Source organism: Papio anubis, chromosome 4 (genome assembly GCF_008728515.1).
Source record: "Papio anubis isolate 15944 chromosome 4, Panubis1.0, whole genome shotgun sequence".
NCBI classification, from domain to species: Eukaryota; Metazoa; Chordata; class Mammalia; order Primates; family Cercopithecidae; genus Papio; species Papio anubis.
In genome coordinates this window covers 179781829-179803297 of record NC_044979.1, presented here as the reverse complement: position 1 = coordinate 179803297, position 21469 = coordinate 179781829, and the positions used below count along the sequence as shown (strand labels likewise).

The window sequence follows — 21469 nt, the reverse complement described above, 5'->3', positions numbered from 1 at the left end:
TTAGGAAGGGATACTTGACCTCCAGGTATTAAATTACATGAAAATGCTCAGTAAACAAATCAACCTACAACTGGCATAATTTTTGGAAAGGTTTACGTTACAAATGTTGGAAATAAAGATTCTAGAACTTATTTTTTTTTTTCATTTTAGGGAAAAACATTCTGAAGGTAAAACAATAGAAGTAAATGAAAACGGAAGATACCTATCCAGTGTGACATATTTGTGAAATATATAGTTTTATATATTTTAAAATTTACACAAGTAGATCTGGGCTGGGCACAGTGGCTCATGCCTGTAAACCCAGCACTTTGGGAGGCTGAGGCAGGCAGATCACCAGAGGTCAGGAGTTCGAGACCAGCCTGGCCAACATGGTGAAACCCCATCTCTAGTAAAAATACAAATATTAGCTGGGCGTGGTGGCGAGTGCCTATAATCCCAGCTACTTGGGAGGCTAAGGCAGGAGAATCACTTGAACTTAGGGAGGTGGAGGTTGCAGTGAGCCAAGATCACGCCATTGCACTCCAGCCTGGGCAACAGAGTGAGACTCCATCTCAAAAATAAGTCGATCTGAAACAACAGCACAAATGCTGAAGCCACGGCACACCAAGGGCTTGGTTCACTCCAGTGGCTACACCCAGGCGAGAGTGGGAGGGCAGCACTTGAGCCCGGGGCCACAGGAAGCATCCATGGGAGCCCACAGGCTGTTTGATCTTTCAAGGAGACAGACCAGGCAGGCCTGGGGGGCAGGGCTGGGTCACGGTGGGCACCTGTCAGGTCCAGGCTGTGGATGCCTCTCTTCCCGAAAGGAATCAGGGCTCCCCAGGGCCAGGGCAGGAGGGGACAAGACAAGAACCCCTTGTTCCACCCAAGAGCCACGAAGCTGCGAGGACAACCAGAGCTGGTCATAAAGACAGAGCAGACACGGAGGCGCCACTGGTCACAGACGGGACACAGTGGCTGCATTAGGGAAAGGCCACCAAATGTGTTTAGAGCCATGCAAGATGATGCTTACAACATGACTGTCACCGTTAGAGGAGGCAGCTCTTCACCCTGCCCTTGGTGAATCAAGGAGCGTAGCCGGTGACCCTCCCGCCGTCCCTCAGGAACCAGGCACGGGGAGGGAGGCACGGATGCTCTTCCTGGAAGATTCTAGCTAACAAGTGAAGACGGCTCACGGACCAGCGGATCCTGCTCAACCACCTGGTGAATGAACAGTGGCTGTAAACGTCCCCGGGAGACAACTGAAGACACACAGCCCACAGGAGAGTGTGGCCAGCAAGCCCTGCAGGAAATCCAGCGTGCTCACGCATTCACAGAGGTGTGTGCACGGCGCGTGGTGGCTCCGGAGAATCCAGGCGGGGTGGCCCTGGGCCAGTGGCCAGGCTGCTTCAGCAGAACCACCCAGAGGGGAGCCAACAGCAGACAAACGGGGGCCCATAAGCTAAGACACCTAAGAGGCCTCAGCCAGCGGCCTTGAAGGAGCACTGGGGAGACGGATTCCAGACAACCCGGAAAATACGACGAGACCGTCAGGGAGATGTGAGCTCCGAGCGAGGAAGACTCAGGAACTGCTGGAATGTCATTTTCAGGTGGATGGTGGTTTTGTGGTTATATATTTAAGCAAAAAAGAGGCCCTATGTGTGAAGGGTTCCTGCTTACGTTTACAGATAGGTTTTGTTTTTGTTTTTTGTTTGTTTTTGTTTTTTCCCCTGAGGTCTGGGATTTGCTTTTACTCATTTGGAGGGAGAACGTAGGCAGGTGTGAGGATGGGAAGCCAGGTCAAGCAGGCATGGATCATAGTAGGAAGAGGCGAATAGAGCCCGGTACAGCACTCTCAGACCCGTCCCTCCGCTTGGGAAAGGGCAGGGCCTGGTGGTGCTGCAGGGGGGCTCTGTGACAGGTGGGAGTCGCTGCAGGCAGGAGACGAGGTCTCCTCTCCCCACCCCAGGAGCTGAGGGCCAGGGCAGGCTTGGGAAGCAGGTGGGCCAGCAGGGGCCAGCAGGTGGGGGCAGCCAAGCTGTCCTGAGGAGAGATGGGGGCAGGCAGGGTGGCCAGGAGCACCAGGTGGTCAGGAGGACAGCATGGACAGGCCAGCACCCGTGACCCTAGGGCAGGCTCGGGCCTGGAGGTGTGGGGGCTGGGCTGTCAGGGGCCACCATGCACCAGCGGGGGGTGGATCTAGTGAGTCACGGCCCTGGAGAAGCAAATCACATCCTGACCTGGGGTGTGGAGGTCACACAGAGAATGCGTCCCCCTGGCGTGGGCACCACACCCTGCTATTGACCAAGAGCCTGCACAACGGTGGTCTCTGGAGACCCTCACCGCAGCCTGGGAGGCGGCCACACAACAAGCTCCCCCCCACCCCGGCCGTGTGGGCTGGAAGATGCTGACAGCCTCGGGGGGACAGGAGTGGGGGCACCCGGTGTGTTGACATTTGCCAGTTTCCTTGATGTAGAGACTGCTGCCATGGACACATTCAGGCTGCCATCATGACGTCACCTGGTGCAAAAATGCCTGAAACCTTAACAGTTGGCTGTCAGGAGCTACATTTAACCATCCACTGTCATTAGCCTGCTGGAACCTGCACAAGCCGGCTCTGCACCCTCTGTGGGGCTCACGCAGGTTCTGCTCCTGTAGCCCTTCTGGGGCCACAGCTGTGGACTCACAGGTCCCTCAGCTCCATGGCACTGCAAGGTCTGGGGAAGGGGGAGGCTTGGGGTTTGGGCCAGGCTGCAGAGTTGCAGACAACAGAATCCACACTTGCTGACTGAAGCATGAAGAGCTTTACTGAGGGCTCACAGAAGGGCTGCGAGGACAACAGAATTAGACACCGGCACAGTCTGGGCCAGCAGCATGGCCCGCTCACACCTGCCTCTCCAGGTTACACAGTTCAGGATCCAAGTCCTGCGTAAACGCATCTGACTGGAGAACCGAAATCCCATCGAGAACAGCTGCAGGGAGCCTGGGGTCATGGTTTTCAGCTCCCGGCCACTGCGGTCCAGGAAGGCCAGCCAGACGAGACCTAAGCCAAGTCCCCACATCCCCCACGAGGGGACATGCCAGGAGTGTCCAGGACTCCGGGCCGCCCTCTGTGCTATGTGCCATGGGGTCAGCTGCCTCCCAGCCATGGGCCACACCTGATCAGAGTTCCTTAGAAGCCGGGCTCCTTGCCTTCCTGCCTTGGCTCTGGTGACCTTGGGATTTTGGAGACCCTCGGGAAGAGCTGCCCAAGACAGCACCCCCACTCCAGACCCTGTCTGATGGGCTGTGGACGTCCGCACATTCCACAGAATGTGACTAGCTGTGGAGCTCAATGTGAAATGGCCCTTTGCTGGCCGGGTCCTGCCTTCAGCCTGGACACTCATCCCCATGTCCTGCCCAGATGAGCTCTGGGCAGAGCCAGAGTTTCCTGGCTGCTTCGGTTATGAAACACACGTCCAGGTTTAGCCCAGCCTCATGTGCGGTTTACAACTCTCATCTACCCTCCCTGTAGGTGAGGCTGGGGGCCCCAGGTTCCCCTCCTGCGGGCAGCCCCTGCAGAGGAGGCGGGGGTTTCTTAGGGCCAGATTCCTCTTCCCCAGGGCCCTTCACAAGAGGAGGCTCCTCACTCACCCACAGCTGCCAGCATGCCCCACACCCCATTGTCTGCCACGCAACCCCCAGCAGGCCCACGCCCTGCACCCCTATAGCCTCCAGCCAGCTCCTGTGGTGCCTACGCCGTGAGTGGGCCTGGGAGTCTCCCTGCCTTTGGTGGCCTTCCTGCCCCAGGGAGCCTCACCCCACCAGGGACGGCCCTGTGGATCAGGATGGTTCTGCTGGTGGTTACACTGGCTCGGGGCCCATCCCCCACTGCTGGACCCTGCCCCGCACAAGGGAGCCTCTGAGCAGGCATCTGGGGCTCCAAAGTCCAACAGGAAACTAGCAGGGGGAGGGGTCCAAGCCTGGGCTCCTCTCGTAGGGTTAGGAGTCAGCTTTAGAGTTAGGGCTGGGTTGGGTTAGGGGTTAGCATGAGGGTTAGGGTGAAGGTTGGTTTAGGGGTTAGCATTAGGGTTAGGATTGGGCTGGATCAGGGGTTAGAATTAGGGTGAGGGTTGGGTTAGTGGTTAGCATTAGGGTTAGGGCGAGGGTTGGTTTAGGGGTTAGCGTTAGGGTTGGGTTGGGGTTCAGGCTCTGCCTCCCATGATGCCCAGGGAGCTTCCGGGGGTGAGGGTGGTGAACGGCCGGCATCAGGAAGCTAAGTCTCGCCCTGCCAGTCTCGCTGGAAGATTCTGGCTCCCTGGTGGCCCAGGAGTCAGAGAATCCCCCCAGTTGCCTCTCCCCTCCCCCTTGCCTTGTCTCACAAGGCAGAGACCTCCACTATGTCCACAGGTTGAACTGAGACACTCCCTTTGTCCCCGCCTCACCGCTGTCAACGCTGGTGGCCTGGCTGGTGTGGGGCTGAGCCCACGGCCTCTGCAGATGTGGGAAACTCTTGCAGTCAGTGCAGCATGGAGGCAGAGGGGCTGATCTGGCCTGGGCGTCCCAGCGGGCAGCAGGTCCCGGGGTGCATATGCTCACATGTGGGCTGCAAAGAACTGAGGCACGGGGAGAGCTGGGGTGCTCTGGGGCCAGGCAGCGATGTCATCTCAGGGTGCTCTGCCGCCCCTCCTTCAGCAAGTGTCCATCATGGGCTCCAGGCCCCGCCAGTCAAGAGGTCACAAGATGCGACGGGAGGGGAGGGCAGAGAAAGGAAGTAGAGGGGAGGGGAGGGCAGGAAGGGGAGGGCTGTACCCCGGGAGAGCTGAGGACTTGCAAGCACCTAGGGTGGGAGCTCCAATGAGCATGAAGGAGCTTTGGGGCCCCACAGTGTTGGGGTCTCTATGGCCTTCCTTAGGAGGTGTTTTCCCCTATGTCAGTGGGGCAGGGGGCACAGTAAGGCCAGGACGGTGGGCAGCTTATGGACCTGACTGAGCTCACAGTGCAAGGGACGGGACCTCTGGTGTCCTCCTGGTCCTCTCCCCTTCTCCCCCTTCCAACAGGAGGTGGGCAGGGGCCCAGCAGACCTTCATCAAGGGGAAGGCCAGATCCTGGGCTGGGGCAGCCCAGCCAATTGGGGCAGGGAGGGACGGGCCTGCCCCTGCCCTGTGCACCTCCTGAAGGGCCACGTCTGGGTGGTGTACAGGCTCTGGGCTGATTCTAGGGTAAGGGCCAATGAAGAGTCCCCTGGCAGCAGGGAAAGGGCCCCCCAAAATGTGAGATGGGACTGGCTGGCACTCACAGGACGCAGGGCTGAGGAGAGGCCCTGTCTTCACCACCCAGGCCTCAGTCCACACTCTCCTTGGGACCTGGGGTCACGCAGGCCGGGCAAACCCACCACAGGCACCCTGGCATGGAGAAGAGGTGGAGGATGCCAATCACCATGTGACCCCAGGCCTGCAGGCCAGGCCAGCAACAGTTCACCTGCCCCACCTGCATCCATCAGAGAGCCAGGGATGGCACCGGTTCTTCACCCACACATCCTTATCCTATGCTTTCAGCCACTTGGCCTGTGGATAGAAACCCCCACAGGCCCAGGGCACTCTGCTGTGTCAGCGCCCGCTTCCTCCAAACAGTGGAACCGGACACTCCGCCACCTGCTGGCTCTGTCTGGACCATGAGGACCACGCGGCCCCACACCAGCACGGGTGCGCTCCCGGGAGCTGGCACTTGGTTCTAGCTCTCGCTAGAAGGGTGAGCGGTGCTGGCAGTTTCCGTGGAGGTCTCTATCCTCCGAGCACGGCGACACTCAGGCAGCGTGGCATGAGGGAAGCAAGCGGGGCCTGGGGCTGCCTCCACTCACACACTGGGCCAGGCTCCTCACCCACCCCCACGTCTGCACGGTGGGCAGAGCGAAGCCTACCAAGCACCTCACAACACAGACGCTCCTGTGACTCGCACTGCACACACCCTGGTCAGGCTCTCACCTTCCAAGTCACCTGACGCTTTCCAAACACAAACCACCCTCAACTTCCAATCATTTTTAAGCATCTGTTTGGTGAAGCATCTCTACATACCTACACTTCAGTCTACACACAATGTACACTGATCACTCATTTGCACCCCCCCAAAAAATAAAGTACTTTAAAATATAAACACTCATAAAAAGGACAATAAAAAATAAAATTAAGAATTACTATCATATAGGTGGAGGTAACATCTAACCTGAATGTTAAGGTAACTAAATTGAATACTAAATTATCTCTGAGATTCCTGGCAGCAAAGGTGAAAAGAGAGAGTTCCTGTTGCTGGAGAAAATGAAGCATCCCATTGATTGGCCTTGAAACATCAATCACCAGTACTCCTGGCCTTGGAAAAAGCTGTTTTATATGTTAGTAGAAAAAGCAAGGCACAGGGCCAGGCGTGGTGGCTCACACCTGTAATCCCAGCACTTTGGGAGGCTGAGGCGGGCGGGTCACTTGGGGCCAGGAGTTCGAGACCAGCCTGGCCAACATGGTGAAACCCCATCTCTACTAAAAATACAAAAATTAGCCAGGCATGGTGGCAGGTGCCTGTAATTCCAGCTACTCAGGAGGTTGAGGCAGGAGAAGTGATTGAGCCTGGGAGGCGAAGGTTGCAGTGAGCCAAGATCACCCCGGGGCAGGGCCTCCCACAACAGGCACAGCCAGAGGGGCAGGAAGCAGGCAGGGCCCCAGATATGTGGCTGCTGCCTTCCCCTAGGCAAGCTACCTTGGACTTTTCTCAGGTCTCTCTCCATATTGTTCACCCCATTACTGGACTGAAATTTTGGCACTAGGGTTGCTCAAACATTGTGAGAACAAAAAGCTTAGGGCAGTTTGTTTGAGCTACACATCCCACTTAGTGCTCTAGAAAAACTTGGTCTCTGTTACTTTGCTCTGGAAACAGGGCTCATGTTCCAATGTACCTGGAACAGTGGAACAAGGCTCATGTTTACCTACAGTGCACTTTGTAGGTAAACAAGGGCAAGCCAGCTCCTCAGCACAGGACTTATCAGCGCCTTCAGCAGGTGAACCTGAACCTGAGCCCCTTCTCGTGAACCCTCACGCTTGTGGAGCACCCCGTGTCCTCTGCGTGCATATCCACAGCCTGCGGGCCCTGTGTGGGAGAGGCTCGCGTGGTGGAAGGAGGCGGAATGTCACGATGAACAGCTCAGGTTGAAGTCCCATTGGGATCATTTCCTGATGGTGTCACAGGCAGTCTTTCTGTTTCACTAAGCTTCAGGTTCCTCATCCTTCACACGGATGTGATGGCAAAACCATCCAGCCTGGAGGTGCGCTGTGCCCGAGGGCAACAGTGGAGAGCACAGCACACATGGCTGTGACACTTGCCTCAGGGAATAGCAAAAGCATCATCAGTTACCACCTACTACAGAAGTGACAGCAGCCATCGGCGGGGGTCTGCTGGAACAGGCGCTAGGGCCCCGGGCCAATGGGGTCCTTGGAGGCAGGGGCGCTGGGCAGAGACTTCAGGTACTCCAGGTGCCTCCGGGCATCCTCCTGGTTGTGGCGCACATAGTACACGATATAGGCGATCACCATGGCGAACCAGCCGAACATGGTGACCAGCATGGCCACGTCTGTGGTCCTGTGGGGGACGCTGCAGAGGCTGGCACCTGCATCCAGAGCCTGAACCAGAGGCTTCCCCACAAACTCCTCCTGCACTGAGGTGTGGCAGGCGATCTCGTCCACAGAGTCGGGGTCCAGCTTCAGCTCCCACAGGGCCTCCTGCAGGGCACACTCACAGTGCAGGGGGTTGTGGGACAGGCGTATCTTGGCACTGAGCTTGCCCAGGGCGTCCTTGGGGATCCTCTGGATGCGGTTGTAGGACAGGTCCAGCAGCCGCAGGCCCCCTGCCAGGCCTGCGAAGGTGGCGGGGCCAATGGCCTCGATGGCGTTGTGAGACAGATCCAGCTCCCTGAGCCGGTGCAGGTGCTGGAAGGCCCCGTCCGGGAGGTGGGAGATCTTGTTGGCATCCAGCTTCAGGAGCACAGTGTCGGCCGGGATGTCCTGGGGGACCTCCTGCAGGCCCCGCAAGCTGCAGTAGACAGCCACAGCCCCTGCATGGTCAGGGCACCGGCAGGGCTGCGGGCAGGTGGCGCCCAGGCGCAGGCAGAAGAGGAGGAAGAGACAAGACCCCCGGGTGGAGACCAGCAGGAAGGACGGGCGAGGCAGGCGCACGGTGCCCATCCTGAGCTGGCCTGGGAATGGGGAGATGCGTGCCTCTGCTCAGGCCTGGAGATGGAGCTCTTTTCTGCTGGCAAGGCCTTATCCAACCAGACAAGAACCCGCCATCCTGCCGGGCTGGGAGAAGCAGTGCACTCCACTCTGGCAGCTCTGAAAGGGAAGACGCAGGAGGGAGGGGAGAGGGAAGGAGGGTGGTCAGCACTGCCTGCTGCAGTCATCTGGGAAACGCGTCCACTGGTGGGGAGGGTGTCCAGGGCCCGCCGAAGGGTCTGGGATGGGGAGCACGCCTCCTTAAACAGCTCTGCCTGTAACTTACTTCTGGAGACTCCCAATGCGCCCGGGAGGAGCGTCCCACAAGTGCAAGGAGCTGGCACTGCCAGGGGGCTCCGTGTGGCCCAGTCGGTTGTCACTGCGGTCAGCCCTGGCCACCTCCCACACCGCTCGGGACCAAAGGCGGGGTGGCGGCGGCCTGGGACCAACCAGCCCCTCCTCAGGGTGGATGCCCAGGAGGACGGGGACGGCTGGAGCTTCTGCCAAACCTGGATCGCGGGTCAAGACGGGCACGTGGCCGGGCACCAGCGGGCGCTCGCGCGCCAGGGGCTACTCCCGCAGCCAACGCCTGGCTGACTCCGACAATCCCTAAAAACTGTAATAACCCAGCAAGCCCTTCCCTGCCAGCCCTAAAGGAGCTGCGGCTCGCACCGGGCGCAGAACCGCGCCTTTTCTTTCAACTGCCTGAAGAAAGAAGCGGAGAAAACGGAGAAGCCAAGCCCTGTGCGCGCGGCCCGCGTTGGGCGTGGACGGCGGGGCCGCGCGCGGAGCCGGCCGGAAGGGGCTCGGACCCCCGGGACCTCGAGCCTTTAGACCCTCCGGCCCTAGGACCCCCGCAACCTGCGACCCCCGAGACCCGAGCACTCGCGGCGGGGGGATGGTCATGGGTGGTGGGGAATCCACGCTCCCAGGGCTGGGCGGGGGCTTTACCTGCGCGGCGGCGGCCGGAGGCTGCTCTGCGCGCCGCTCCCGGGTCTCTCGGAGCCCGCCAGACCCGGTTCCACCCCTGGCGCGGTGGCGACCCCGCTGCCCCTGCGCCCGCGCCCGCGACCACTGGCTGGGGAGGCCGCGGCTCCGGCCTGCGCCGGCGAGGGGCGGGGAGGGGCGGGGCCTGGAGGGAGGGGCGGGACGAAAGGCGGAGACTGGCTGTGTCGATTCCCGCGTGGGCGGGGAAGGGGCGGGGCATGTAAGGAGACCTGAACGGGATTTGTGGTTAGGCGGGGGCGGGGTTTGAGGGCGGGGCCTGGAGGAGATGGGGCGGGGCATAGGAGGAGCTGGTGGTGCGGCTTTAGATGGAGCTGGTACTAAGGTCGCAGGGGCTGTGGGCGGGTTGTGGGCGTGGTTGTGGGACTGAGGACGCGGTGGTGGGGGCTGAGGGCGTGGTTATGGGTGTGGGCGGGGCCTGCGGGCCGGGAGGAGCTACCGATCCAGCCCCTGCCCCTCACTGTGGGCAAATCCCCTCTTCCCCCTGGCATCGCGGCTTCTGGGGCTTGAAGACCCTGGGTCTGCGGGAAGCCCCTGCTGAGCGTCCCTCGCCTACCCCGTGGCCAGTGGGTGAGTAGGGCTAGCTCTCCGCCCATCTAGGTCCCCTCCTGCCCCAGCTCTGGCGTCTGACATCCCAAGGAGGAATGCAGGGTGGGGGCATTTGAGCCGGACCTGAACCATCCTCATGACTCTCAAAAAGTAGCTTTATTGTGGTGTAATTGATAGACGGTAAACTACACATTTTAATTTGATACGTTTTGACACTCGGATACGCCTGTGAAACCATCACCACAATCAGCCTAGTGAACACCCTGGGTTCCCTCTTGGTCATCTCTCCCTGCCCTCCCTCATCCCCAGGCAAGCACTGATCTGCCTGCTGTCACTACAGATTACTTTGCATTTCCTGTAATTTGCACAAATGGAATCGTATATGTGCTTTTTGTGTAGCTTCTTTCGCTCTGCAATTATTTTTGAGATTCACCTGTGTCGTTTGGTTTGTCAATGGGTAGTTCTTGCATGGCTGCGTGGTACTCCAGTGTATGAGTGTACCACAGTTTGTTTCCATTCACCTGCTCGTGGGTATTTGGGTGGTTTCTGGTGTTGGATCTTACAGATAAAGCTGATCCGAACATTGTGCACAAGTCTTTGGATGAATGCTTTTCTTTCTCTTGAATAGATGTCTAGGAGTGAAGTGGCTGGATGCCACGGTAGCCATATGTGAAACTTTTTAAGAAACTGCCAAAGCGATTGTATGGTTTTACATTCCACATCCTCCCCAGCACTTGGTATGATTGGTCTTTTTAATTTCAGATACTCTAATAGGTGTGTGGTGATAGCTGGAATTGTGGTTTTAATTTGTGTTTCCCTGTTGGCCAATGATGTTGAGCATCGTTTCATCTGTTTATTCTCCATCTCCCATGGTAAGCATTGAGTTCAAATATTTTACTCACTTTTAATTGGGTTATTTTCTTGAGTTTGGGAGTTTGTTGTATATTCTGGATACAAGTCCTTTATCAAATATGTGATCTGTAAACATTTTCTCTGAGCCTTTGGATTGTGTGTTCATTCTCCTAACAGGTTTTCAAAGAGCAGAAGTTTTTTAACAGGAAGTGCAATTTATGTTGTTTTGTTTTGTTTTGTTTTGTTTTATGGATCCTGCTTTTGGTGTCATATATAAGATTTGCCTCACCTAAAGTCACAAGGGTTTTAGAGTTTTAAAGGTTTGCATTTGGGTCTATTACCTATTTTATTTGGGTTTATGGTGTGAGATATGATTCAATGTTTACTTTTTGTGTATGTGGATAATCAGTTTTTTCCAGACAGTTGAAAAGACTATCCTTTCTCTTGTTTGCTGAGAGTTGTTTAAATCAGGAATGAAAGTTGGATTTTGTTTTTTCTGCATCTATTGAGAATCCTTTTGCATGATGGTCTGTTAATATGATAGCGTATACTGATCGATTTTAAAGTGTTAAATCAATCTTGTGTTCTTGGGATAAACCCCACGTGGTCATGATGTATTATTTTTATATGTGGTTGAATTATTTAATGGATATACAACTGCTGAGTTTGTTGTATTCCTGAATGAATGTATGTAGTTTGTATCACTCAAGAAATTGCCCAAGTTGTTGAATTTATTAGCATAAAGTTATTCATAATATTCCCTTATCTTTTCAACATCTGTGAAGCATGAAGTGACATCACCTTTCTCATTTCTGATACTGGTAATTTGTAGCTTTTTTTTTAAACTGAACAATCAGATAGAAGTTTATCAATTGTATTGATCTTCTCAAAGAAATAGTTTTTTGGTTTCATTGATTGTTGTACTTTTTTTTTTCATCGACTTCCACTCTTACCTTTATTCTTTCTTTTGCTTTTTTTTTTTTTTTTTTTTTTTTTGAGACAGAGTCTTGCTTTGTGGCCCAAGCTAGAATTCAGTGGGTGCAATCTCAGCTCACTGCAAACTTCACCTCCCGGGTTCAAGCAATTCTCCTGCCTCAGCCTCCTGAGTAGCTGGAATTACAGGCATGTGCCACCATGCCCAGCTAATTTTTGTATATTTTCAGTAGAGACAGGGTTTCACCATGTTGGCCAGGCTTGTTTTGAACTCCTGACCTCAGGTTATCCACCCACCTCGGCCTCCCAAAGTGCTGGGATTACAGGCATGAACCACTGCATCCAGCCTCTTTTGCATACATTGGGTTTGACTTTCTATTCTTTTTTAGGTCTCTTAAGGTGGAAGCTGGAGTCACTGATCTGTGCTCTTCTTTTCTAGTATAAGCATTTAGTACTATAAATTTCCCTCTAAGTCCAGTTTTAACTGCATCCCAGAAATTTTGATATACTGTATTTTTATTAAGTTTAAAATAATTTATAATTTTCCCTTTGATTTCCTTTTTGACACGTGAGTTTAGAACTATGCTATTTCATTTCCAGATATTTGGGCATTTTCCAGAGTTCTTTCTGCTGTTGATCATTAATTTAAATCCATTGTTGTCAGAGGACATCTTCTATGTTTTGGATCCTTTTAAATTTATTGAGACTCCTTCATGGACCCGAATATGGTTGGCAGTTGTTGCATGTGCACTTGAATTTGTGTTCTGTTGCTCCACGAAGTGTCCTATAAACAGCAATGACTGTGTTATTTGAGTCGCCTATATTATCATCCCCTTTCTGTCTACTTGCTCTGCTAATTATTGAGAGACCAGCCTGGGCAACAAAGTGAGACACCGTCTCTACAAAAAAATCAAAACCTTAGCCATGCATAGTGGCGCATGCCTGTAATCCGAGCTACTCGGGAGGCTGAGGCAGGAGGATTTCTTGAGCCCAGGAAGTCAAGGCTGCAGTGAGCCATGATTGTGCCACTGCATTTGAGCCTGGGCGGCAGAGCAAGACCCTGTCTCAAACAAATTCTTGATAGCGGTGTTGAAACCTCTGACTGTAATTGCAGATTTGTCTGTAATTTTTCCTCGCAGTTCTATCAGCTTTTGCTTCGTGTGTTTTGAGACCCTGCGCTCACATCGTGCATGCTCTTAACTGGTTGACCCCTGTGTCATCATGAAATGACCCTCTTTATCCCTAGACCCTGACTTGAAATCGATTCCTGCTTTCCTTTGATTAGTTTAGCACGGGATATCTTCTTTCACCTTGCTACTTTTTACCTAGTGTGTCTCATACTTAAATTAGCTTCCTTGGAGATTTCTGTAAGATCAAAGTATCTGCTTTGACATATTTATTAACTCTAAAAAAGTAATAACAGCTTTTCAGTGGAGAAACCACCTTATCTATGTGACAAAGCTCGGGCTGTCAGTGGCAAGGCAGATTGGCATCATGTACCCTTGATACGACACCCTGAGAAGGATGTCACTTCTGCGATATTCCTGCCAAAAATGCATCTCCCCATTCCAATCGTGAGGACATCCCGGGCACGCCCAAACTGAGAAAAACTCTACAAAGTGACTGGTCAGTGCATTCAAAGGTAAAAAGCTCATGGAAGACGAGAGAAGACAGGAGAAGTGACAGCTAAAAGTAGTGGGGAATCTTGCAAGGCACAAAGAACATGAGCAGAGAAACTGCAGACACTGAGTGAGGGCAGCTGTGAAGTTTGTATGTTAAAAGCGGAAGGGATGCCAAAGGCAAACCCAAACGTTACGGTATATTTTAAATTCGGTGAATTCATGCAGTTGCCACCGAACACCGCAGTGTAGACAGGAATGAGTCCGCAGACATTACCAAGAGTGAAGGAGGCCAGGCTCGTAAAGCACACCTGGCCAGGTTCCGACTGGGGAGGTTCAGGAGCAGACGAGACTCGTGGAGGTGGGGTGAGGAGGTCAGACGCATGGGGACAACAATGTGGGGGCTCCGGGGGCTGGAGATGACCGGGTGCTTGTTGTTGACATAAGAAACCCATCGGCTGCTCCCACGTAAGGCGTGTGCATGACTAAGTGTGTGTTATGCCACTGTCAAGACAGGGCAGATGTGCAGCCTGCTCACTGGTCGCAGACACTTCCCGGTGTTGACAGTGTGTGCACTGACGGAATGCTGAGTCGGGGGCACTTGCCTGAAGCCACGTGGTGAGTGCCTTCTTGGGTCCCCTGGGTTCTGTGTGTGTGGCCTGCCCCATTTGGTGAAGACGTCAGCCGTCTCCGAGGGCCCTGCACGCAGCCTGGGCCACCGTCTGCTCCAGACCACAGCCTGTGCTCTCAAAAACACCAGAAGCCGCCTCCTGCCTCCCTGATCTGAGCCTCCCTCATGGCTGTGATTGAGTTCAGGGCTGAGCATCTCACTCCCTTATCCGCCCAGGATCCAGCCTTGTGGTCTGGGAGTAAAATGTAGCTGCTCCAGCTGGTGAATCGCTCTCCCAGCTGCGAGGGTGTCTCGCTGGGGACTGGCATGGAGGAGCTGCACTTGCAGCATCCATGGGGCTGGGATGCCATCAGGCAAATGAATAAAACATCCTGGGTGAAGGAGCCGGGGTTGCCCGCCCCACACTCAGACAGGGCGGCCTCAGATGAGCCTGCCCCACTGCCATGGCTGGCCACTGGGTGCAGGCTGATTGCCCTGCTGCCCCTGCCTCCACACTCGTCCCTCCTGTCCCGGCCCCTGACCCAGCGTGGGGACCCTCAGACAGAGCCCCGGCCGTCTCACAGGCAGGGCAGGGGCAGTGCTGTGGCGAGGGCCAGAGCTGTCAAGGGGAATCCACGGCCCCCAGGCACAGCCCCCACCCCTTCCCTGGGTGCCACCTTCAGCTGAGTGTTTCTAGATCCCACAGACACAGAGCTGAGACCTGCCCCAGACAGTGGGAGCTCAGCCCAGTGCTGCAGCCAGAAACAGGAGCACTGAGCACAACATGGCCCCTGGCAGAGGTCTGGACCCACAGCCAGTAACCGAGGAGTCTCAGGCTTTCCCTGTAGCACCTGGAGGCTGCGCTGCAGGGGGAGAGGGAGCTGGAGAGGAGTGGGGTGGGCCACATGCAGTCTGCACTGTGGTTCAAACCTGCCACCTGAGAGCCCCTTGGGGGTGGAGGATGCTGACCCCAGATGCAGCTTCCAGGACCTCCCAGCCCCACTGCCTCTGAGCTTCGAAAGGGGCCTGAAGATCTACATTTTTATCAAACCCAGGGTGACTCCGTCACGAAAGTTGGTGACGGGACTGATTCTAAGCAGGGCATAAGGGGTCAGTTGTGTCCTTGGTGACGCTGATGGGGTGAGGGGGACTTGGGGGTGGCCAGAGAGCTTTGGGTCAGGTGGAAGACAGAGGCCTGCCCAGAGCAGGGTGGGTGTCACCTGCGGCCAGTGCTCAGCAGCCAGGCTGCCCCAGGCTCCATCTGGAGCCCCTGCAGGGGCGACAGGGCACATTGGCACCACCGTGCAGGGGAAGCCAAGGAGGAGGGCATGTGGATGCCACCATCCTGGCCTGGAGGGCTTGGGGACGATGTTGGAGCCCAAGTGTAGGAAAATGAAGACAGGGAGCTGGTGGGTTGGAGAAACTGGGGGTGTAGGTCTGAGGGGCTGCAGGGCCTCCACAGGCCTCAGAAAGCTCACCTGTGGATCGAGGAGAACTTCAGGCAGCCGTGACACAGCCCCCGGCCCTGGACGTGTCAGAAACTTTATTTGTGGAAAACACACAGGAGCCAGCCAGGCCTGAGATGGCAGATTTAACATCTTGGGTTTTACCACATTCCCCATCCTGAGGGCCCTGATGGTTCACACACCTGTGAGCCATTGACACCAAACCACACGGTCCGCACATCCCCACCTCCTGCCCACACTGTCCCTCCTTCCTGGGTGTGGCCAGCACCTGGCTCCCAGGTAGTGGGGAGGGAGAGCTTCTGCAGCCCCCTCCCAGGGTCCCTCTGGGTCTCTTCACAGGCCTGGGCTGTGTCTGGGCTCCTGTCCCCCCCACAGAGCTTATCCTGACAGCCAGGAGTTCAGACGGTGCCCCCGGGCCAGGCAAGGATCCGTGTTGAGTCACCTCGGAACATGGAGGCCCTCTTGGGGAGAGTGGCAGGGCCCCTTCCTCACAGGCCACAGGGGACCCTGACTCTCCAGGGAACTTGCCTTGGGCTGATAACCTCCACCGTGGAAGAGTTGCTTGGGTTGACACAGCCAGGAAGGGAGTGAACTCTGGCCAAGGGCCCAGCACAGGCCCAGCCCCTCACCTGATGGCCAAGGGTCCCAAGGGCCCCTCAACTCCGAGTGGCCTGTGCCCTGTCTTGAGCTCTCCTCCCCGGTCACCCTGACCCTGTCCAGTTCATGAGGTCATCTGCGGCAAACTTGCAGCGGCCGTGAGGGGCAGTGGGTCCACCAAACCCCACCCTGTGCAGGGCCCAGGATCAGCCTAAGTCCTGGACAGGCTCGGGAGAGGGAAGCCCTGGTTTCCGGGGGGACCGTCCACGGCCTGCAGCTGCCTGGCCTGAGTGCACAGTCAGTAGTGAGCCCCAAATTCAGCTGCCACCTTCTGGAGGAGGGTCTTGTGGTTCGCGTATAGTGGGATGCGCCTGTCCACCACCTGCCATCGGATGGAGGCCCCCGAGTTGCAGGCGTGCAGGTTCTGGAAGAACAAGGGCAGAGCTGACCCTCCCTGCCAGCCCTGCCTCTGCCCAGCTGAGCCCTACAGACTGCAGCCTTCGAGGGCACCCTCACTTTACTCCTCTGTGAAATGGGAGGCAGGACCCCTGTGTCAGGTGCACCAGAGATGCACCCACAAGGCCCTGAGGATCCTTCAGGGGAAGAAGATGCAGGTGCAGCTTTGCCGGGAGCCGTTTAGCCTGCATATAAAGCCTGGGGTTATTGCATGGAACTTTCCCATCGCAGTTCTGAATTAGGAGCATGCAGGATTGATCCAAGCACTGGGAATCCATATCCCCGTAAAAGGCTAAAAGCCGGCAGCAGAGGCGGGGGGGCCTTGCCAGCCTCACCCCTGGATGCCTTCCTCGAGGCCTCCCTGGAGGATCCAGGTCCCAGAACTACACAGGGCCCTCATGGTCACCTGTCCTGTCCTGTCAGCTCTGGCCATCTGCAGGGGCTCCCTGGCCTCCCCCGGTACCCCCTTTGTCACTTTCTGGGCAAGACTCTGATCCTGTAGCTTCCACTTTCTGGCCCCGGGCCCCGGGAGCACAGCCAGGTCCCACCCTTGGAGGCCCCAGAGGCAGGTCCAGAATCCAGACCCCCTCCCTGCCTCCCCCTCCCCAGAGGCCACGCCCATACCCGTCCCGCCTCCCCACTTCCCCTCCCTGGAGGCCAAGTTCATACAGAGTTCAGCCTGTTCAGTTCCACGTCGTTCTGGTCCTGGAAGTGGACGCTGATGGCCACCGTCTCGATCCAGGCATTGTCCGTGTTCCTCGGGTCGTCCATGTAGCCTTTGTACACCTGGATGGGCAGGGCAGGGTAAGCCCGACAGCAAGGGACCCCTGAGCAGTGCTCCGGCCCACCACGTGCCCTCGACCCTGCCCCAGCTCCCCCCAGCTCCCCCAAGCCTGCCCGGGCCTGCACGGCGGAGCAGCCCAATGCCGGCTTCATCCTGAACAGTCCTTGCCCTGCAGAGATCTTGGAAACGTCTTCTCAGTGAAGAAAGTCAGCTTCAAAAGCCACCTGCTGTAGGAGTCCACTTATAACAGATGTCCAGAACCCGCAAATCCAAGGAGATGGGAAGCAGATTCGGGAGTGCTGGGGAAGAGCTTGGGGTGATGGAATGTTCTGGAACTGGATAGAGGTGGTGGCTGCACAATGTTGTGACGTGCTCCACGCCATGGCATTGATCACTTTTTTTTTTTTTTTTTGGAGATAGTCTCACTCTCGCCCAGGCTGGAGTACAGTGGTGCCACCTCCACCACCTGGGTTCAAGCAATTCTCCTGCTTCAGCCTCCCAAATAGCTGGGATTACAGGCATGCACCACCAGGCCTGGCTAATTTTTGTATTTTTAGTAGAGACAGAGTTTCGCCATGTTGGCCAGGCTGGTCTCGAACTCCTGACCTCCAGCGATCCGCCCACCTCAGCCTCCCAAAGTGCTGAGATTACAGGTGTGAGCCAGTGCACCCAGCACGTGTAGCCTGTTATTATAAAGAGCGTCCATGAAGGGCTGGGTGCAGTAGCTCACGCCTGTAATCCCAGCACTTTGGGAGGCTGAGGTGGACAGATCGCTTGAGCCCAGGAGTTCATAACCAGCCTGGGCAACGTGGCCAAACCCTGTCTCTACCAAAAATACAAAATATTAGCTGGGTGTGGTGTCTCACCCCTGTAGTCCCCGCTACCTGGGAAGCCAAGGCAAGAGGATTGCTTGAGCCCAGGAGGTGGAGGCTGCAGTGAGCCAAGATGGCACCACTGCACTCCAGCCTGGGTGACAGAATAAGACCTTGTTTCCAAAAAAAAGTGTGCATGGCATTTGTGTGAGAGAGAGCTGGAGATGAAGCCTTTCTAAGGAAAGAGTGAGGTTTCTAAAGAAGTGAACAAAAAGTCCTGGTACAGTCGGTCCCCAGGCTGGGCACTTGGGAAGGGCTCTCCAGAGCTTGGGAGTCGGGGGCAGGTCTGAGGGAGGGGCTGGCTTCCCAGCACCCTTGGGCGCAGCGGTGCCCAAGTCAAGGGTGGATGTGCGGAGGAGGGTGGCACCATGCCTCCAAGCCGCTGTCACACCTGAAGGCAGCAAGGGTCCTCAGCCCATCCCCCTTGACTTAGGAGAAAATGGAACAGAGAGGGAGGGGCCTGCACACAGCTATGCTTCCTGGTCCTCTGGGAGCTGTGCAACGTAGGGACAGGGGCTGGGACCACTGTCACCCGATGGGGCTGGGGCAGGTCCCCAGTATCATGCTATGTTCATCCTACGGCCCTGGGAACACATAGGTGGAATACACATAGGCCGGGAATACCTCCATGCCGCGCGTTAGCAAGTTCTCAAAAGACAGCCAGTGCTCCTGCCGGAGGATCCGCTTCAGCTTCCGAGGCAGCGTCTCCCCTGGCTCCCGGGAGCCCTGGACATACACAGGCAGGTCAACAGGGCACTGAAGCGGGACCTCAGGCTGCCCTGGCACCCGTCTCCACTGGCCTTCTGCCCATCGTGGGCAGCAGCCCAGCCCCGGGAGCCACAGGCAGGCGGCGTCTTGGGCTGGAGTGACATTACCCAGAACCAGCCATCTACGTCAGCATCTGTGAGCCTGCCATGGCCCGAGCAGGGGGCACTGGGCTGCAGGCACAACCTCTGAGGAGCAGCGACAGCCCCCAGGATACCCACCCTGAGCTCAGGCTCCCCAAGGATGACAGGGCACCCCCTCCCTGCTCCCCTGGCGCCTGCCCCAGGCATTGCCCCTCCCAGCTCAGGCCCAGTGCAGCAGGCTACTGCAGTGGGTTCCCTGTTTGCATTCCTGTCTCTCCCAGTCCCACCCCAGCCTGTGCTGGGGCTGGCTGGGCTCCCAGACGCTCCCAAGCGCCACCTGCCTCAGGGACCTGACTCTACCCCGAACCTCCTCCTCCCCACACCCATCTTTCCCGTCCTACTTGTCATTCAAAGTCCCATTGAAACACCCATGAGTTTCTCCTGAAGACTTTGCAGTCAAGACAGTCCCACCTCAGCCCCGTGACACTCTCACCCTCAAGCACGAGTGCCCTAGAGCCAGGAACCCAGGAGGCCCCTCAGAGCGCCCCTCTCAGTGACCAGCCAGAGCTGACAGAAATGCCGGTGAGTGGAACCCCAGACCCAACCCCACGCTCCCCACATGGAGAGGCCAAAGTGCCAGAGAGCGGAGGGTGACTCGTGCCCCAGGGCTGGGTGTGCACAGGCAGAGAAGCCACTGGGTGAGAGCAGCGGGGCAGCAAGGGGACCCCGAGGCCAAAAGCCCCCTCTGCTGCAAGGTTGGTTCCAGCTGTGGAGCGAGGCCCCCCAAAGCACTGGGACTCAGCAGCTGGGCCTGGGCTCCGGAATCCCCGTTCCTGCCCAGAGGCCCTCGTGGCACTGCTGCCCTGCATACCACGGTGGCACACACACTCCCACACCAGCAGAGGCAGCCACCAGGCCGTGAGCTCAGGGCCAGAGAAATGCAACAGCTTCTTGCTGAGTTGTTGTAAGTGACATACTCCCCAGATCAGGTGCAGAGGAGAGGCCCTGCGGGGTAGGCTGTAACCCAGAGGTCCCGCACCATGGCCAGGCCTGGCAGGATTCAGACCTCCTGGCAGGACCAGCCTCTTCCATCCCCTGCAGTGAGGGGGCTGGAGGGCTGCGGAGACCCAGCTGGCCTGAGAGGAAACAGGAGCTATTGGAGGCACTTGAAGAGGAAAGGCCCGGGTCATCTGTCCCAATTGTGCACACCCCTGGGCCCTGCCTGACACTGTCCTCTCTTTATGGCTCAGCACCTGGCCCTGAAGGTCAGGAGCAGGTCGGTGTCTGACACACCGTGAGGAGCTACCTCTGACCCCAACACCCTGAACCCCAAAAGGGGAGCCCAGGTGGCCTCCAGCCCAGCCCGTGCGTGGGACACAGTAGGTGCCCCGTTAGTGTTTATGCACCAAAAGATCCTCTGATCCTGGGTTTTTCTAACTGCAACAGGAGGAAGAGGAGTGTCTTCTACAGACAAAATAGGCTGGGGTCTTGCACCCTCCCTGCCCGGGGGCTGGTGTTCAGTCTGTGGGTGGAATGGATGAATGGAAGAGTGACCCACAGACAGCCCAGTGGACAGAGGCCCCACGCGCTGCAGCCTTACCCCAGGCAGGGCCCAGTGCTCGGAGAGAGGGAGCTTCACCACCAGCACTTCCAGCATCTTCTTTATGCTCTTCCTGCAGATGGCTCCATCCTCGTTCCGCCTCCACCTGCAGAGGGAGCGACCACAGCTGCCCAGGACCCGCTGTGGCCTCCACCCTCCCCTGCGCCACGCTGGGGCTGGCCCTGCCTGGGGCGGCGCAGTGTCAGGTCCACCACAGGCTCAAACTGTGTTCTTTTTCAAGTTCTTCATCCCCAGGGAAAAGACTGAGCTAGTAACCACTTAGGGGATGTCCTTCCTCACTTCCATCAGCAGCTGGTAGGACTAGAAAGAGCCCCAGCCTTCATGGAGAATTTTTAAAGATTAAAACCCTTAGAGAGGTACCTGCCCTTTGACCCAGCTTTGCAGTTTGATCACTCTTAGAAAATGCCGGTGGGAACCCAGTGGGGTGATGTGGGGTGCCGAGTGCCACCTGGGGGTGACATGGGGGTGATGTGGGATGCTGAGTGCTACCCAGGGGTGACGTGAGGAGCCGAGTGCCACCCGGGCATGCCAAGGAGAGGCCAAAGGACCAGGGAGCAGAGGGTTTGACTCACACCCCAGGGCCATGACTGCACGGCCAGAGAAGCCACTGGGTGAGAGGGGCTGGGCAGCAAGAGGACCCTGAGGCCAAAGGCCCCTCTGCTGGGGGAGGTCCCGGCTGTGGAGGCATAGCCCCCAGAGAGCACAGGGCACAGCAGCTGGGCCTGGGCCCCAGAATCCCACTCCTGCCCAATGTGGACAGCAAGAGCCCCCAGCAGTTTCCTCAGGGACGGAGGCGTCTGCACCCGCACAGAAGGCGGCCTGTGCCTTGGGTGAGAGCAGTGGGCCGGCTGCTGGAGTGCGGAGCAGTGAGTCTGAGGGGGTGTAAGTGGAGCTGTGTCCCCGTCTGTGGATGGGTGTGGAGGAGTGAGCCTGTGGTGGGAGTTGAGTGTGGGGCTGTGTCCCTCTGGATGGGAGTGGAGAGTGAGTCTGAGGGGTGAGTGTGGGGCTGTGGGGCTGTGTCCCTGAAGGGGGGTCCTCTAATGGGCT

At 56.9% G+C, this 21469-nt stretch overlaps 2 protein-coding genes and 2 non-coding genes across 13 annotated transcripts in view; all 4 read right to left on the bottom strand.

Annotated features, from left to right (window-relative positions):
• Nucleotides 1-2768: 2768 nt before the first annotated feature.
• LRRC3 (leucine rich repeat containing 3) lies at nucleotides 2769-9331 on the bottom strand. 2 transcript variants are annotated; one of them, XM_003895401.4, is made up of 2 exons: nucleotides 9162-9331; nucleotides 2769-8330 (listed from the first exon to the last, which is right to left on the bottom strand). In XM_003895401.4, the coding sequence occupies exon 2, from the start codon at nucleotides 8181-8183 to the stop codon at nucleotides 7410-7412; it is 774 nt and encodes a 257-aa protein (XP_003895450.1). In that variant the 5' UTR covers nucleotides 8184-8330; nucleotides 9162-9331; the 3' UTR covers nucleotides 2769-7409. The 2 variants fall into 2 exon arrangements, with proteins under 2 accessions (XP_003895450.1, XP_009200417.1); XM_009202153.4 differs by lacking the exon at nucleotides 9162-9331 and adding an exon at nucleotides 8497-9072 and having other exon boundaries at nucleotides 6519-8330.
• Nucleotides 9332-15300: 5969 nt separating this feature from the next.
• Nucleotides 15301-21469, bottom strand: part of TRPM2 (transient receptor potential cation channel subfamily M member 2) — an 87301-nt gene continuing 81132 nt past the window's right edge. For 8 of the 9 annotated variants that reach the window (XM_031665791.1, XM_031665792.1, XM_031665800.1 and 5 more), the window contains 4 exons: nucleotides 20402-20507; nucleotides 18578-18679; nucleotides 16967-17083; nucleotides 15301-16265 (listed from right to left, as the gene is read on the bottom strand). In XM_031665791.1, coding sequence (XP_031521651.1) covers nucleotides 16140-16265; nucleotides 16967-17083; nucleotides 18578-18679; nucleotides 20402-20507 — 451 coding nt within the window. In that variant the 3' untranslated portion in view covers nucleotides 15301-16139. Of the gene's footprint in view, nucleotides 16266-16966; nucleotides 17417-18577; nucleotides 18680-20401; nucleotides 20508-21469 lie in introns of those variants that run through there. The other variant, XM_031665793.1, reaches the window with a different exon arrangement.
• Nucleotides 18636-18717, bottom strand: LOC116274767. The gene has a single exon (XR_004183542.1). It is a non-coding gene; the product is annotated as a Z6 small nucleolar RNA (small nucleolar RNA).
• Nucleotides 20388-20448, bottom strand: LOC116274766. Its single transcript, XR_004183541.1, has one exon. It is a non-coding gene; the product is annotated as a Z6 small nucleolar RNA (small nucleolar RNA).